The sequence below is a fragment of the Puma concolor genome, chromosome C2, assembly GCF_028749965.1.
Source record: "Puma concolor isolate L17-30 chromosome C2, mPumCon1.1.hap2, whole genome shotgun sequence".
In the NCBI taxonomy this organism is placed as follows: Eukaryota; Metazoa; Chordata; class Mammalia; order Carnivora; family Felidae; genus Puma; species Puma concolor.
This window is the reverse complement of record NC_141675.1, coordinates 142,032,906-142,051,887: the sequence shown is the minus strand read 5'-3', so window position 1 is coordinate 142,051,887 and position 18,982 is coordinate 142,032,906. Positions and strand designations below refer to the sequence as shown.

The 18,982-nt window shown below is 42.9% G+C and overlaps 1 protein-coding gene across 3 annotated transcripts in view; it reads right to left on the bottom strand.

The window, feature by feature from the left end:
- Positions 1-18,982, bottom strand: part of LOC112850414 (uncharacterized) — a 327,008-nt gene that overhangs the window by 247,171 nt on the left and 60,855 nt on the right. For all 3 annotated transcript variants that reach the window (XM_086675794.1, XM_086675795.1, XM_086675792.1), the window contains exon 2: positions 10,808-10,936. Coding sequence is in view for 1 of the 3 variants with exons in the window: in XM_086675792.1 (XP_086531918.1) it covers positions 10,808-10,829 (22 nt within the window). In the remaining 2 variants the exon portion in view is untranslated. The remainder of the gene's footprint in view (positions 1-10,807; positions 10,937-18,982) is intronic.

Genomic DNA, 18,982 nt, shown 5'->3' with positions numbered 1-18,982 from the left:
CCAGGGTGGCTCAGTCAGTTGAGCGTCCGATTTTAGCTCAGGTTACGATCTCATGGTGCATGGGTTTGAGCCCCATGTCCAACTCTGTGCTCAGAGCCTGGAGCCTGCTTCAGATTCTGTGTCTCCCTCTCTCTCTCTGCCCCTCCCCTGTTCATGCTCTGTCTCTGTCTCTCAAAAATAAATAAATGTTAAAAAAAATTTTTTTAATCTGACCATAAGACTAAGATTCATAAGTTATTATCGTATTCACCAGCCTAGTTTCTTACAATTTGTAGCTTTCCGTTTAGTGATTATCTTTTATTGATTTAGCATTATCTCTTTATTTAGAGAGATCTTTATACTATCTCTATATTTCTTACAGTTTTATCTCTGGCTCAAAAAGATAAGGGATTTAAACAGAAATGTGTACTGATTTATTCTTGTTTCACTTAATAGCAGACTGTGTTTTCCAAATATGGCTGCAGCAATAGTGCTCATCCTACTTTTGCTTAAAATGTGATCTTTACATCACTCCCATCAAGTTGTAGTGCCCATGTCACCCTTTCTTTGAAGCTTGTTGGATCCAACCTTGTGACTGTCTTATCCAAGAGTATGGCAGAAGTGAGTTAATGTGACTTTCAAGGCTAAGTCACAAATGCCATCCATTTCAGCCTTGATCTCTTGGGGTTTCAGGTCTTGACATCTACCTGCCATGCTGTCAGGAAGCCCAAGCTTCCTTTCCAACCTAAGCAAAGGTATCCCTTCAACACAGAAAACCTGAAGGCCACAATTCCATCAGGATCTCCCTTAGACACTTTCCTAATACTGGCTGCTTTTCTTATAGACCCATTAAAACAATAGTGAGTGATTAATTACTTGAACATTTATTCATTCACACACATCATCTCCCACTAGAATTCAATTCCAGGAGGACATCAACTGAGTCTGTCTCATTCTTGTCACCCTTGTAGCTAAGGCGCCCATATTATGGGCAGTCAACAAATGGCAACTGAATTCAAGAAGAAATAAAACTGCCAAGCAACTGGTAATACCTCCCTTCAGGTGTCTGACCATAAGGATGAGGTAAAGCTCTTTTTGGTGATTTGAAAGCCTCCAGAAGGACCATGGCTATTGTACTAAAGATTAAATGCTCATAAAGCTTATATCTAAAGAAGCTGGGCACTCAGTACTCATTTGCACCCAAAATTAGTTATCTGGCACCACAACCCTCTTTGTTGGCAAGAGGATCTTCCCTCTGAAGTCGCCTCAGAAAGCTCTGCGATCCCCATCAGGGTGTGTCCCATGTGCTGGTGGAATGGATCATGTCATTTGCTCAGAGAGACCTCTGTGTCCTGCTTTCTTTACCAAAACCACAATAGTGATACAGTCAGAGATGTGAATTAGTCACAGATGTTAGCACTATTGACATATTGGACCAGGTAACACCTTGTTTTGTAGGGGAGGAGGGCACTGTCCTGAGCATGTTGGGACGTATAGCAACATTCCTGGTTCCCACCCATCAGATGACAGTAGTAACGTCTCCCCCATCCCCACCACACACACCCCACTGAATTGTAAGCACTAAAAATGTCTCCGAACATTGCAAGGTACCCTCTGGCAGGAAAAACTGCCAGTATTTGAGAAGCAGGGCCACAGAGAAAACACAGAAAAGTTGCTGCCAGCATAGCCACATACTTCTAGATATATTTCTGCAGGCAAAGGAAACAAAAGCAAAAATAAACGATTTGGGCTGTAGCAAAATAAAAAGCTTTTTGCACGATGAAGAGAATCATCAATAAAACAGAAAGGCAACCTACTGAATGTGAAAAGATATTTGCATGCAATAGATCCATTAAGGGGTTAACATACAAAATATATAAAGCACTTCTACAATTCAACACTAAAAAAAAATGAACAATCTAGTTAAAAAATGGGCAGAGGACCTGAAGAGACATTTTTCCAGAGAAGACATACAGATGGTCAACAGACCCATGAAAAGATGATCATCGTGTCATCACTAATCATCAGGGAAATGAAGATAAAACCACAATGAGGGGCGCCTGGGTGGCTCAGTCGGTTAGGCGTCCGACTTCGGCTCAGGTCATGATCTCACAGTTCGTGAGTTTGAGCCCTGCTTTGGGCTCTGTGCTGACAACTCAGAGCCTGGAGCCTGTTTCAGATTCTGTGTCTCCCTCTCTCTCTCTGCCCCTCCCCCACTCACAGTCTGTCTGCCTCCATCTCTCAAAAACGAATAAACGCTAAAAAAAAATTAAAAAAACACACACACAATGAGATATCACCTATACTTGTAAGAATGGCTAAAATAAAAAATAGAATAAACAACGAGCATTGGTACCAAGGTGGAGAAAAAGGAACTTTCATGCCCTGTTGGTGGGAATGTAAACTGATGCAGCCACTGTGGAAAACAGTATGGAGGTTCCTCAAAAAATTAAAAATAGAAATACCATATGATCCAGTAATTCCACTACTAGATATTTGCCCCCCAAATGAAAATACTAATTCAAAAAGATATATGCATTCCTATGTTTATTGCAGCATTATTTACAATAGCCAAGTTATGGAAACAACCTAAGTGTCTATTGACAGACAAATGGATAAGGAAGATACGGTGTGTGTGTGTGTGTGTGTGTGTGTGTGTGTGTATCACATATACATTTTTATAATGTATATATTATATATATAGGAATATTACACAACCATAAAAAAGAGGAGATCTTGTAATTTGCAGCAACATGGACGGACCCAGAGGGTATTATGCTAAGCAAAGCAAGTCAGACAGAGAAAGCCAAATACCATATGGTTTCACTCACATGTGCAATCAAAAATGAAACAAAACAAATGAATACACAAACAAAAAGGAGAATCAGACCTGTAAATACAGAAAACAAACTGAATGCTGCCAGAGGGAAGGGGGATGAGTGGGTCAGCAAAATGCATGAAGAGAAGCGGGAGATACAGGCCTCCAGGTGTGGAATGGATAAATCATGGGCATAAAGGGCACAGTAGAGTCTAAGCCAATGATACTGTAATCCTGCTGGAGGATGACAGATGGTAGCCATATTTGTGGTGAGCATAGTATGACAAATAGAGAAGCCGAATCACTGTGTGTCCGCCTGAGACTAATGTGATGTGTGTCAACTACTCTAAAAGATCTAGGAAAGGAAGGCAGGCAGGCAGGCAAGAAGGAGGAAAGGAAGGAAGAAAGGAAAGAAAAGCTTCCAGGCAGCCTAAAGAAGCCTCAAGTTTCTGCCTAAGGGGCACAGTGCTATCTGTGTTGATCTCAAGGGTGTCATACCCACAGTGTGGCTGGTGGTCACTCCAGCTTCCCCTCTATAGCCAGTTCCAGGCGGGTCTGGCGTGAGGATACATTGTCTCATTTTGTTCCAGACAAGTGCATGCGCCTACTGAGCCTCAACAGGTGAGCGCTCCTCACCGACCTCTACGGCTACACTCTGCAATAAAAGCCACAAAACAATGCCTTCATACATTCGATACCTTGCAGAGGTCTTAGACAAATAACTCCTGTATACCTATTCTGTCTTTTATTGTAATCCCTCATCACAGGGTCTGGAATAACACCACATGCCCATCCAAAGTGCAAGCGATAGACACTGGGACACTCAGGACCCCCACTACCCTCTCAAAGGACTCCTTCAGGACTCAGCACATACCCAAATACATAGGAATCCACAGATGAGCATGGCCTAGACTCAGACTGCTGCCTTTACCATAACTGTGCATGAAATAAGTAATGCTCATAGCACGAAAGAGCCATAAGTAATCCTATTTCTATTCCCCAAACTAGCTAGAAAATATTAGCTAAAAACTATTAGCTAACATTTACTTTGTAACAATGATGCTCACTTACAGGGATACCAGGCAAGCAAGTGTCATGAAATGAATAGCTCTCCACATTTCTTAAAGTAGCCAGGCTTTTCCAGTGGTCATATTCCAAATGAGATTCCCTCAAACACAGTTGCACATTTCAATACATTAAAATTGATAGTGTCTCCCGAGTCCCAGACAGTAGAAATGCAATAACTCATATGGCTTTCCGCCTTCCTGCTGGTCTGTTTATAGAGGAGTCAGGCTGCTTACAAATTATTGAAACAGGAAAGCCAGATAATGATGTGTTTTGAGAACAGCCTCAGAAACATTGCTCATGCTCATTCCCTCTTGTGTTTCAGAGCTGTCTATATTATCCGGCCGCAAGGGCTCTAGTTTAATGGGAGTGATGCACTGTGGCCCAGCACCCACACAGCTCTCTTTACAAAGCAGGGGTCCCTGTACAGAGCATACAGACCCTCCCAGCAAACACGTGCTGGCCACTGTCTGTGATTTTAAGCCTTGTGTTTGCAAATATTCTCACCTAGGATTGAAAAAATAGAATGGAGAGATTTTGTCTTCCTTGTCAATAGTATCCAATGGCCTGGAGATGGATTTAAGGACATTGTTCAGGACTGAATGAATCACCCACCACTTCTTGGTTCATTTGCTATGTGGAATTTTTGAAAATTATTTTACGTTGTTTAGAAGTTCAGAGAAATCTTTACCTATGATGAAGTGATCTAACAGTGGAAATCTTTTTTTTCTTGTAACTAGAATATTGAGAGTGAGATTTGAGGTCATATTCCCCTACAGTGAAATACGTATGTACATGTGCTGTTTTTATTGCATCCATAAACAAGAAGTTTCTAGAATCTCAAATAGTCTAGGACATGAATATTCAGGTTATTTATGATGAAACAGAACTCATCACTCACATAGATGTCAATGACTCTCACCTACCTGCCCTGTATAATAGGGGACCTGTCAATGAAGCACTTAGGATGCACAGTACATGCTTCAGAGGGTCAGGAAGCTGAGCAGGGCAAAACTCCAAGCAAGAAGAGCATCCCGTACCTTCCCAAAGGGGACACGTGAATAAGGAATCACAGGACACCAGCCAATAGTATTTAACAGTTGCCTGTACTATAAACAGTATCCGGCTCATCAGCTTTGAGTGGCAAAAGAATGTTCCTCCATTTTAGGCAATTATTTCGGTCAGCCTTTTAAAATCTCAATCCAACGAGGGGCACGTGGGTGCACAGTCAGTTAAGTGCTCGACTTCGGCTCAGGTCACGATCTCACGGCTAGTGAGTTCGAGCCTCGCACAAGGCTCTGTGCTGATGGTGTGGAGCCTGCTTGGGATTCTGTCTCTCCTTCTCTCTGCCCCCTCCCCTGTTTGTTCTCTCTCTCTCCCTCTCTCACAATAAATTTAAAAATATTTTAAAAATTTTAAATATCAATCCAATGAGAAAACTATTTCAAGCAGTAGTGTTCTTCGGTTCCCTAAAAAAAGTTAAAAGTTTACGAGAGACCGTGACCTTAGCATAATTTGGAAGGGAAGACAATAATAATAAATAATAAACTGCATCACCAACCTGAAGAGCAGATCCCAAGCCTACTCAACTAGAGGTTTCATTTGGGACAAAGCTTAACAGCTTTTCTGTCTTATTTATTAGACTTTCTACATGCTTGATGCTTGATATTCATTTTTGCTTCAAGACTCTAGGGCAAGAATTGCTACCATTTTCCACTTAGACTCTTCCCTGAGAACCAAAGCAGGTAAGCCTCATTAGGAATATAAGCGAGGGAAAATGTAATGCAGAAGTCATGGTATTTGAAATCACCAACCCATGCTTGGGGTAGCATTTGGGATAGATTTCTGAGCTCTTCTGCTTCTGTTTATGTTGTCAGCTAACTGCAGAAAAGTAAGTGTGGTGGAACAAATGAAGTAAAAATGGCAGAGAAAGAAAATTAAATAAGCATATTCTGAAATACTATGAGAAACAACAGGAGCTATGCCAAATAATGAGCATAAACAAAACATGAAACTAAATGCAGCTAAAACTGTCAAGACTCTCAATATTTACTTAAATGCCCAATTTTACCATTGCTGTGACCACTGTTGGAATGCCTTTGTTGCTACCTTGGAAAGATCTAGTCTGAGAACTGAAAAATGACATTCAGGAGAAGAAAATGTGTTCAAATTCCGGTATTTGGATGTGTCTATTCTAGTTCATTGTATACCTTCCCAACAGGGCATTGTTGTCTAGACTTCCATTTGGCTATGGTGCCATGGTGCTCTGTCCAGATCCTTTTTTGGGGGTGAAGGCACCCATCTCCCAGTTGCTGAGGACTCACAGCTGCATCTCACACTGGGAATTGCCACTGCCTTGTCTAAGGCTACACTTCCGGGGACGGTGGTCCCACGGCTAGTGACTGGTTGCTATGGCCAAGCACCCTGTCCTCAACTTGAATGACCATCCCAACTCTAGAACCTCTCTTGGGATCAGCTGAAGCCTCTTTTGTAACTCTATTGGAGGTCAGCTGCTCAGTGTTCTCAATCCTACCACCGATTCCTAACCAGTGAATCTACCAAAGCCACTCCCCTAAAACTTTCTTCTTCTGCTTACAACTTCTTATCTCAGAATCTCTTTCCAAGGAACCTAAGCTAAGTGAGTTGATGCCAGGAGTGGTTCCAGAAAGAAGACGCTGACGTGGGATTTGGGAACCAGATCGCCTACCAGTGGGCTGGCAATGAGGAAGCCACCAATAATGCAAGTGGGGTATGGAGAACATTTGGCACGCTATGGCAGTGCAACTGTTCAAACGTTCACTAGTGGCATCATGAATGTGATACCCATGGAAGGGGAAGCACTAGCTAAGGCATGAATCTAGTGTTTAAGAGATATGAGGAAGAGAGGAGAGGAAAGAATGTTAGATCCAGGGGGGAAAGAGAGGAATGTGAAATTGGAACAGGGAGAGCTTATTAACATGGGCCATTCTCAGAATACAGATTTAATACTATGGCAAGAACCTTGGAAAATGATGCTTATTCACTATTAGGATGGCTCTTGGAAGCTTAGACAAAGCAGTAGCCTAAACTAAGTGAAGTAGAAATGCCAGAACCAGTATAATAGTGGATGGCATGAGGAATCAAAAGGCTCAGAAAAGTAGGCATGGTTAAGTGGCTATACTTCATAAAGTCTACTATCTTCTGCAAGAAGATACACGGAACACTCCCTTTGCTGACGCACTGGTGAGAAGGGCACCAGTACCACTGAGAAGGTTGCTAGTGGCTGTCCTCTGAAGAGCAGGACCAGGCTTGGCAACATAATGTTCAAAGCCCAACGCAAAATGAAAACGTGGAGTCCCTTGTTAAAAAAGAATTGCAGGACTGCAACAGCAGAGCACTAAACAAAGTATGGGACCCTTCTAAGCGTAGGGCTCTGTGCAAATGCACAGGTCGCATGTCCATGAAGCCAGTTATAAATAGGGCTAATGGTAAAACTTATGGTTACAGAACTGGGCTCCCTCATGATTAAGGAAATGCTGGGATCCTGCCAAAATAGAAACCAAGGGCCAGCATATGCTCCCAGAAGCAAGTGAGCACAAGTATCACAATAAGAAGCAAGGTTGGAATAGCTTTCACACAGCTTTGGAGATGCTCAATAGAAGACCGTGTTTCTAGAGGCAAAATACATGGGCAGTAAATGAGAGTAGTCCTTAACTTACATAAACAAGATGATCAGGAAGCTGACAGCGGCCACCTCAATAAAAATTGAGTACCACTTGCCCAATTTCCAGACATAAGCCTGTTCTCAGACCCAGAGCCCAATAACTAAATGAGAGATCAGTTCCTTTGAAGAAAGATTCTGACACATCACAGTAGATATATTCAGTAGTAAGCTCCCAAGTCCTTCAGCAAAGGGGCCCCAATGCCATTTACTTAACTAACCATATGCTGAGGACAAAGGAATGCCCAGACCTTTCAAGAATGGAAAGAATCTAAATTAGCACTCATACCCAGGTATCCAAAGCATCACCACGGTCCGCCCATGTTGGGGCACAGAGAAACCAGTAATAAATGGAGTCCTAACTTAGGGCCATGCCACAGTTAAGCTATTGGACCCATGAACCTATCCAGTGGTCATTTCTTCCAGACTCCAACTACATCATTGGAATAGACAGACTTGGCAGTTGAAAAAAGTGCTAATTTTGGTTCCTTAATATGGTAGCATAAGAGCTTCATAATGAAGAAAGCCAAGTTCTTCCTTGACCAAGACAGTAAATCAAAACAAAAATGCTTGGAGGGAGGGGAAGGCAGGGTCACCTCAACAAAGGAGAGCAGACATAGTGGTTTCCATGATTTCCCAACGTAATCACCAGTCAGATCCCTCAAAAACCAAATGGATCATAGTGGAGGACAATGGACTGCTACCGAGTTAACAAAGCATTAGCCCGATTACAGTTGCTGTGCTAGATATGGTAGCTTTGCAATGACAGGTTTACACAGCTTCTAGCATAAGGAAGGATAACATTAATCTGGCAATTCTGCATTCTTTTCTATTCCTGTCATAAAGAACATCAGAGGCATTTTGCATGCACATAGAACAGAACATACATCTATGTTTTTAGCCCAGGGCTATATTAACTCTCTTACTCTTGTCATAATATGGTCTGAAGGCACCTGGACCATCTTTTTACAGAATATCACATTGGTCCACTATATTAATGACATTATATCAATCAAATCAGATGAACAGAACGTGGCACATACAACTGAGCCCTTATTAAGACATGTGTATACCAGAACATGGGATATAAACACTATAGAGTCTCAGGAGGCCACCACATCAATGACATTTGAAGCCCAACAGTCCAGTAGCCTGGAGTTCACCAGAACATCTCTAAACTTAGGGGCAAATTAGTGCATAGTGAAGCTCCTCAGACAGAAGCACATTGCTTTAACAAGGCTTTTCATATTCTAGAGGCAGTACATTTCCCCACTTGGGAATACTATTTTGACCCATTTGGCAGGTGACGAGGAAGGCTGGTGGTTTTGAGAGAAGCCAAGAGCAGATCCAGTCTGTGGTTCACACAGTCCTGTCTCTCAGGCCATACGACTTGGCAGACCCTAAGGACCTAGAGGTATATGTGGTGGGAAGAGACACCATGTGGAATTTAGGGCAAGTACCAACAGAAGAATCAAAATGTAGGCCTCGAGGGTTTCTACAGAAAGTCTATAGCAAACAACTACATGCTATACATTCAAAAGGCAGCTTCCAGCATGTTATTGGGCCCTTACCCAGCTAATCATGTGGCCGGACCATTAACAGCTGACAGGTCTACTATGTTAACAGGCTAGGCAGAGCCAGCAGCAGCAGTCCACTATAAAATGAAAATAGTAAATCCTGGATTAGATGCAAAATTAGCCAGAGAACACAAGTAAGCTGCCTAATCAGATGCCCTAGACTCCCATATAATTCACCTCCCTTCCAACTCATACCTTTGACCACATGGAGGAGTTGTTTAGGACCAGTTGACCAGGGAGGAAAAAGGCCAGGTGGAAATGGAGTCCTAACTTAGGGCCAGGTCACAGTTAAGCTATTGGACCCATGAACCTATCCAGTGGTCATTTCTTCCAGACTCCAACTACATCATTGGAATAGACAGACTTGGCAGTTGAAAAAAGTGCTAATTTTGATTCCTTGATATTGGTTCCTTAATATGGTAGCATAAGAGCTTCATAATGAAGAAAGCCAAGTTCTTCCTTGACCAAGATAGTAAATTTTCTTAGGTAGGTCAACTCAGTAGTAGCTCCAGGCTTTACGCTGTTTGCTATGACCTCACTCAATCCTCATGGCTACACTGAAAACTTCATAAGGCCAGAAAGTTTGTCTATCTGGTTCACCATTTAATCACCAAGGCCCAGTACAGTGGTTACCTGGTAGGTATTCTATCCATGAATATTTATTGACCCCATAATACATACCAAGTCCTGCGTGGGTGCTAGGAACACAGCAGTAAACACAACAGAACCTTAGTAGATTCAATAAATACTTGTTGAAGAATGAAAGAACCACTCTTTATCATCCAAGGTCCTGCCAGGAATCAGAATCCAATCAAAATGGCTAAAAATTCTTTCTCATGATATGGTCAGAGACCAGAAAGAGTGGGAAGGCTTTACCACCCCTAGGTTTAAAGGCACCAAAGGGGAGGGTGGCATTAGGGAATTTGATTTGAAAATATGAAGCTAGAACCATCCAGAAGCTACAGTTGAGGGACCCACACATTGCATGAAATATGGCCCAGAGCAGAAAGAGAGCCTAGAAGAAATACCTGAGCTCTCTCTCCTCCTTCACCCTCATGTCTCCACCAGTGTCTCTCTTTGGCAACAACTGGAAGGCAACTAACTGGAAAGGAAGGCCTGGTGATGTCACCCCCAGGGATCTGCTGCCACAGGCTCAATGAGAGCAGAGAAGATGAAATAACGGATGGGGGGTAGGGGCAAAAGGACAAATGGAGAAAACAGAATACAGACTTTGAGAGAACTATCTTTTCCCAATTTAACAGATGAGAAAACTGAGACTGAGACTGATCCCACAAGTAAAATTATAATAGAGACAGAATTCAAACCCAGAACAAGTAATTCCAAAATCACTCCTTTTAATCAACACCTTATCTTGTCTCTAGGCATTCTGATTTCTGGAGAAGTTGAATGTGCATAGATTTCATAAATTATATTTCTATTCCCACATGCATCTATAAATTAGAGTCTCAGTAAATGGTGCCCAATAAGGTAACAGAATCCTAATGAGAGAGCCTGGAAATTTGATCATAGAAAATCATGTGATGGGCAATTCATTTCAAAGGAGAGTGTGCACCATGTCTAGGGGTTGCTGACCTTTACCAAAGACAGTCCTTGGCATATCGGACCTACTGATATGATGGCATGAAGTAACAATGGAAAGGGTCATACCTTCTGCTCCTCCTCTGTGCATCTGGATTGTGTACTCCTTAGTAGGGGTACCAGAAAACTTCCCTGAAGATACGCAACACGGTGGCTTTAAGTGAATCCATTTCCAGATCCTCAACTTCCATACGTAACCTTCGAAAATAAATTTGCCTGATGACATGTCTGCAGGTTTCTCATTCTTTACCACCTCTCATCTCATAATCACTATTCTCCCACTTTACAAAAGAAAGGCCTACCTCTCACTCATCCGGAGACCTTCCATGGTACCCTGCCCCATAGTTTACTAGCCTCCCCGGCACCAAACACAAGAACATACTGGAGAACCCATTGTCCTTGAGCGCCAGTCCTTTAAGCACAAATTAAGAAATACTCGAGGCAAAGCTCCCTAGTGAAGCTACCTGGCTAACTAGTTTTCTGCATCCAATTAGTTAATCGTCCTAGAATGCGTATTCCAAAATGAGGCTGTCACATATTAACAAATTTATGTGAATGAAAACATTGCACCTGACTCTTTTCTGATGGGAAGTAAGCGATCTGACTGAATGACTTGACAATAAGCATCGGCTTTGTGAACGAGAAGGCTTGGCAACAAGCACCATACACAGGATGAGCCAAGTCCACAACTTCAGTTTTGATAAAAATATATTAAAAACTCACATGCAATATACAATGTGGTGAAAACTACATTGTTTTGTAACTAATTAAACTTATACCATGTGGACTTAGAAATGTGGGGGCACAAACCTTTTTAAAATTCTTTTAGGGAGCACGTGAGCGAAACAGTTGGACGATACTATTCTAGATCCATAGATCTAGATTTTAGACCAGGAAGGGATATGGTTATTTGGTGCAACTTTCTTTATAGAGAAGCAAATAAACACAGAAATTAAAGGGCCTGCAACCAGTTGATGACAGAACTGGAGTTAGAACCTGAATCTCCTGGTTCCTGAGGCATGTTTCTACTTGATTCACTTCGCTCCGAGAACCCTGCCCTCTCTCCCACACCCCGCCAGTCCATCAAAAAGCCCTTAATGCAGAAAGTAGACATAAGTTAAATAAATGAACCATTCTCTTTAGAGCAGAAATGCCAAAGGAGGCAGGATCTACATGGCTGCTTATCTTTAATGGACCTTAGCTATGACACCAATGGGACTAAGTGGGGTGAAATCCTTGGAGTCGGAAAGGTTAACGTGAGCCACAAAAATATCTTGATTGGGTTACTTCACGGTCCCAGACCAGTCATGGAACTGAAAGATCAATTTCACCCCAGCCTCACACAGTGACCACCTCTGTCTTCTGAAATGTGTGTTCCTTGAACACACCCAGCTCCTCTCACTGTACCCCCAGACTCCGGCCTGACCCCTGGTAGCTTCCCAAGATGTCTCCCTTTCAGATTTAATTAGCATGGCGCTCTAGGGGAGCCCCTCACAGAGGTACAGTGGCCCGTGTCCAGAGCACATGTGATCACGATTTTGCCTCACAGGCAAAGAAATTATATCCCCTGCTGATCCAGTCATAACTTCCCTATGACACAGTTCATGTTCTCTGCTTTATTTATCTGCTTTTTCCCCCCTATTCTACAGAATTTCTATTTTTCTATTCAGCTTAACTGAAGATGTTTACCTGCTTTGGGCTCAGAGGAATGAAGGCATATAAATTATGTCTGGGAGCAGGTGAAGGAAGGCACGGGAGTTTGTAAGATTCCACTGGTTTTCATTTGCAATGATTAGTTGTGCTAACTAGACTAAAATCGAACACTATATGTTAATAGCAAAAGAATCATCCATGTTAATTGGGCATACAATTACAGTGGAACATTTAATAAGCAAAAAACTAGGGCCAAGCGGGCTCAGAATAAAAATCATTGAAAGAAGTTCAGTGACTATTGATTTTGAATGGTTGGCATTAATTTATGAGCAATCAATACTCTTTTAATTGGAATTTTGCTGTCTCTGGGTACATACATAGCACAGTCTATTAAGGCAAACGATAAGTCCCCTTTGTTTTAGAGCTTATGGCAGAGGGAATTAGAGATGAGATCTTAGAATGGGGCCTTTATTTCACTCACCAGTATCATTTACCTATGAAATAAAATCAAAGAAGCAGTTCTATTTACACCAGAGACTCCGAATCTAAAGAGGCACTCTCCTCCTCTGTATATATAAATAATGCTGCTGCCCACCCCCACCCCGCCTCCTTACTATCCACTATTTCAGAGAAAGCAAGGCCATGTACTTTAGAGATGGATTTTTTTTTTTTCTGCTTGAGAGATTAGATACTAGAAAAATCTATAGAACAGAGTGAGAGCTCCAGGTTTCGTTCGGATGCCATCACTTATCCCATGCACGACTTTTCTGATCTTCAGTTGCAGCCTATAAAATAAGGATAATAATATTTACTTCCTCAAAAAAGTGGTAAGGATTGAATGGCAGAAGAATTCTACAACGTAAGTCAGTATGATGACCTTGGCAAATGAACTCTCCTGGGTGAATATTTCAATTGCCAGTCTTAAATACTCACCCACTCTACGAAACAGAAAAGTCTCAAGATTCTAGGAGACCAGGTAGGTCCACGGACAGTATATCATAATCATTTCCATATTACATTTCCCTGCCTCCTCTGCACCTTCAAAACTCACGTCGTTCCACAGGCCATTACCAGAAAAAGCCAACTACCCTCTGAGCTGAGTTGAATAATACCAAACCACGTTCCAGTTTCAGACAAAGTGAAAACGGGGACTACCGCCCTCAAATCAAGGGAGGGGAACAAGGGCAGATGCTGGAGGGGCTTGCTGTCTGTCTGGCCTGATTCTAAGCAAATCAGTCCTGAGTGTTTTTCTAAACATCATCTCTCACCTCTCAAGACTAACGTTCAACGGAGAAATATGTGAAGACGAAAGCCCCTTAAAAGGATAAGTTGCAGCAAAATTCTGAAAGCCTTGAAAATGAGGGAGAAAACTGCCAGAAGAGGAAGCTAGGAGAGTGTTATGCCCAAATGCATCATCTGTTCTGACAGGCAAATTTCACGAGGAGCCAAACCTTGACAATTCTCCTCCCCTGTTTTTTAAAAATTGCTTCCCTGGCAACCTCTTACCAAGCTACAGCAGTCACACCACATTGCAGGTGCACACTCTCCTTTCATCCCCCTCTCCGTGAGACTGATGCATTCGGGCGGGCAAACGGTGCAGATGGAGAGTGAAGGGGTGGGCAGTAGATGGAGGTCTGTGCCTATCTCCACTGTCCCCCAGGACTGTGAGTCCCAGGTTTTGGGGTGAGATAGCACATTTTCCCTTTGTGCACAGCTCTTGTAATTTACAAATTTCCCATGTCTAAAATGCTACGGAAGGGTAGTGAGTTAGATTATTTGCTTGGGGGCGTTTGTTTTATTTCCTTGATAGCAAGTAGGATAGCAAAACAATGCCAATTCACTATAGGGTGTTGACATATTTTATAAACATCATAGAAGAGCCAGCAACATAATGACCAAATCTCGCACAGTGAGAGTTTTGTATATTTAAATTGTGGTAGTGGAAGGGAATAAAAAGGAAGGTTGAAAATAAATGAACAAAAACTACAAGCGTTGCTGAGATGATTGCATGAGATGTGAAGCGTGCGCGCGCGCGCACACACACACACTCAGGAACACATACATATATGCACACACGCACACATACACACATACATGCACGCACACACGCAAATCTAAGCTTAGCAAATATTAGACTAGCATTTTAAAGAGGGGACTCTGGGGGCGCCTGGGTGGCGCAGTCGGTTAAGCGTCCGACTTCAGCCAGGTCACGATTTTGCGGTCCGTGAGTTCGAGCCCCGTGTCGGGCTCTGGGCTGATGGCTCAGAGCCTGGAGCCTGTTTCTGATTCTGTGTCTCCCTCTCTCTCTGCCCCTCCCCCGTTCATGCTCTGTCTCTCTCTGTCCCAAAAAAATAAATAAACGTTAAAAAAAAATTAAAAAAAAAAAAAAAGAGGGGACTCTGTCCTTAAAATCTACTATTTTAGCAAATGAAGAGATACAGCTCTGAGATATTTTAATAAATATTTACTTAATATGGCTATCCAGGGGCGCCTGGGTGGCGCAGTCGGTTAAGCGTCCGACTTCAGCCAGGTCACGATCTCGCGGTCCGTGAGTTCGAGCCCCGCGTCGGGCTCTGGGCTGATGGCTCAGAGCCTGGAGCCTGTTTCCGATTCTGTGTCTACCTCTCTCTCTGCCCATCCCCCGTTCATGCTCTGTCTCTCTCTGTCCCAAAAATAAATAAACGTTGAAAAAAAAATTTTTTTTTTAAAATATGGCTATCCAAAATCCAGAGGTTAAAACAATAGAAGTTTGCCTTTGGCATGGCTGAAATGCTACAGGCAGATGCTAATTCCATTTTCCTGTACATTTGCAGCAACAACAGGAGATATACCTCTCCACTGACCTATGTGTTTCTGCTTTAAGCTTTAAACCATCTCTACCGTCCTGATCCAGCGGTGATTGGGAAGTTGAACCAGAATATCCCACAGAAATATATCAGTCTTTGAGCTTTTTAAGGACTTTGCAATATTTGTCTCAAACGGTAACTCCTTTCTTAAAAGGACAAAAGCTAGATTGATGTGTTTTCCCAATAAATTGAAGTAAGTTTTACCTTCCAGTCCAAATCCCAACTCCTCTCCCCAGTACAGCTCCCTTGGTCGAAAAACATTTATTTACCATTCTAGAACGAGATGGTGACAAGGCAGGCTCCTGAATTCCCCTCCTCCCACACACGCACCAAATGTGCAGCTGTACACGGAGCAATTCCCTCCCCTGGAGAGAAATTCAGAAACTGAGTGACTCCCACATATGGGACTACCGGGGAAAGGCTGAGAAACCTCGCCATGAGTAACACCCCCAGCACAATGACACACAGTTGGGAGGGAACCCCCAAATACCAGCTTCTCCCTGAGGAGAAAGGGGTTTGGACCGCCACCTAGCTCCCCAACTTTGAAGACTTCCGCCAGACAGAGGGCCCCAAATCACTCGCCTCTGAGAGGCAGCAGGACTTTCACTCAGGAGTCCCAAGGCGCCGTGGCCAACAAAGCAGCAGCTGTTAATGGACAGAGAGCAGGCGAAGCGCGCATCTCCCAGTCTTTCCCTCCCAGGGTCTGACTGTGTACTTCACGATCGCTGTGAGAGTCCAGTTTCTAACCAGCACGCATCTAGGAGATCCTCCCCAGAGCCCGCGGCGAGCAGAGGCGGTGAGCACTCCCCAGCCACCCGGCTCTGGCGCACCCCAACAAGGAAACTCCAGAGTCTCCCTGGAAGGACCTTGTCCACGTAGCTAGTGCTCGGACTCTGACTGCAGCCACTTGACCTGGCTCCGAGAGCCAAGAGACCTTGCACTGAATCCCACAGGACTACAACAAACAAAGAAGCAGCTTTGAAACCCCTGCGGGAGCCCCCCAAGCCCCTGCAACCATACTCCTGGGGCTCAGCACAGAGGCAACAGGCAGCCTGGCCCGGCTCCCAGTTTCTCCCAGGAAGGAGACTGAGTGCAGAAGGTCCCAGCTGCTGCCCCGGGGCCCAGCTTCCAATCAGCCTGAATCATCAGGGAAAAGCAAATCAATACCACAATAAGATACCACCTCACACCTATTAGCACTTTTATGACTGAAAAGGTCAGAGTTAACAAGTGCCGGCCAGGCTGTGGAGGAAAGGAGACCCTCTTGGCGCTGTTGGTGGGAATGTAAATTGGGACACCTACCCTGGAAAGCAGTATGGTGGTTCCTCGAGAAACTAAAAATAGGTGGAGCCACTAAAAGCAGAAATGGCAATTTTTTACACATAAATATGCACACAGTTACGCACAGAGCCACGGCTGGGTAGAGGTGGGTACTGACCCAACGAAGTCACCATTTGCTTTCAGGAAGAAATAGAGGACCCGTCCTTGGGTGGGGCTGGCCAGCGGGTCAAGGAGATCACAGAGAAACAACTGAATAATCCTGGCACTCTCCACTGCCTGGTGGGATCCAATCCCTTGAAAAACATTTTGGTCAAAAGTCTGTTCAAATTTCGCAACATGAGGCGACGACATTTAACTTCTAGGAACAGCCTAAGTTAACGATCCAAATATGGGGAAGCTTCTTATAGGTGTCTATCACTACATTATTAAAATGAGTCAAGTAAGTAGTCTGTATCTGGCTGGAATCATGATTACTTGGATGTAAGCACTTATCTAAACTCATTAAATTATTCACTTAGACTCTGTACATTTCACTGTAACGTTTATCTCAAAAAAAAACAATAAATGTGTATAAATAAAATTTCCTTTTTAAAAATAAAATAACCAAATAGCAATGGACCCAAATGGCCCTACACAGGGAAATACTACCCTTGGAGGATCCATTTGATTATATCTTACGACATTATTAAAGTATGGATTTAATCACGAATATTTCTAATAATATAAGAAACACGTAGTAAGATGTTAATTGAAAAGTAAATACAAAATGCTATAGAGAATGCAATCACAAGAATGTTAAAATATGCGTAAGGAGAAGACTAAAAGTGAATGTATCTAAACATTAATAGCAATTGTCATAATAGAATTATGAATGATTCTTTCATTCCTTCGATTTTTCTGTATTTTCTGCATGTTATACAAGGAGCTTCATTAAAGCCTGAAAAAAAAAATTTTTATTTTTTTAAATAGTGAATAAAGTGCTGCTCCCAGTCACTCCCTGCCCACTCTCCACTCAGTTCGTGAGCAAATTAGCAGGGCTGGATGACACTATCCCTGATCAGGAATAAGAATTAATCAAAAGGGATCTAACGTGAAGTCTGTGCATAAATAAAATCTAACACCCCCTTCAAAAAGGAAATAAGTTGGGGGGCGCCTGGGTGGCGCAGTCGGTTAAGCGTCCGACTTCAGCCAGGTCACGATCTCGCGGTCCGTGAGTTCGAGCCCCGCGTCGGGCTCTGGGCTGATGGCTCGGAGCCTGGAGCCTGTTTCCGATTCTGTGTCTCCCTCTCTCTCTGCCCCTCCCCCGTTCATGCTGTGTCTCTCTCTGTCCCAAAAATAAATAAACGTTGAAAAAAAAAAAAAAATTTAAAAAAAAAAAAAAAAAAAAGGAAATAAGTTGGCAACACTGGAGACAAGGTTTACCAGCTGAGCAGCAAAGTATGGGGTTTCTAGAAGTGATAAAGCAATAGCAAATAGATTGGCAACATATTCCAAAAGAGGAACCCCTCTCAGTAGACAAATAAAACAACCCAAAGGGTGCTCTTTCCGAGAGGAACTCCAGAAGAATGCCACAGTCAGAGGCAGTGGATGCAGGAAGGAGCATGTCACAGTGTTTCAGGTCATCAACTGAAGAGTGGCACAGATAAGAGAGCCACTCCCCATTCCTCTGCCCCCCTACTGCATTCGTCCCCAGATGAGAGTTATGAGACCCCTTCTAACAACTCTGACATAAGAGACTACTAGGGTGGCTACTGAGAAAGAAAGAGTTTCTGTCTGCCGGGAGGTACTGGGAGCCTCGTCCCCAAAAGTCAAGTCTCATTTTTACTTTAGCCACACACTGGTCCTCTTTTCCTACAGACTCACCAAGGTGATTAGTTTGCATCAACTGCCAGACAAACGGGGATCCTCATTTAGCTTGAGAAAATACAGTCCAAAAGCAATGAACTGTTCGATCTAGAATCTCAACCACAAAAGCAAACAAGAAACACTAAGTATTTAAGGAATTTAACACCATAAAAGAGACACTCTGAATTTAATAAATACCTACGATAGGGAAAAAAATTTTTTTTAACTGAAAAAACCTTTAAAATATTAGAAGAGGGGCGCCTGGGTGGCTCAGTCAGTTAAGCGTCCCACTTCAGCTCCAGTCATGATCTCACAGTCTGTGGGTTCGAGCCCCACCTCGGGTTCAGTGCTGACAGCTCAGAGCCTGGAGCCTGCTTCAGATTCTGTGTCTTCCTCTCTCTCTGCCCCTCCCCTGCTCACACTCTGTCTCTCTCACAAATAAATAAACATTAAAAAAATTAATAAAAAAATAAAGTATTAGAAGAAATAATTGTAAATATTGGAAAGAAAAAGACAAAACTATTATATTATCTAACAACATGAATGTCCACCTAGGACACACAGACAGTCTACTAATAAACTTTTAGAACAGAGAAATTAGCTAGATGGACACAAGATC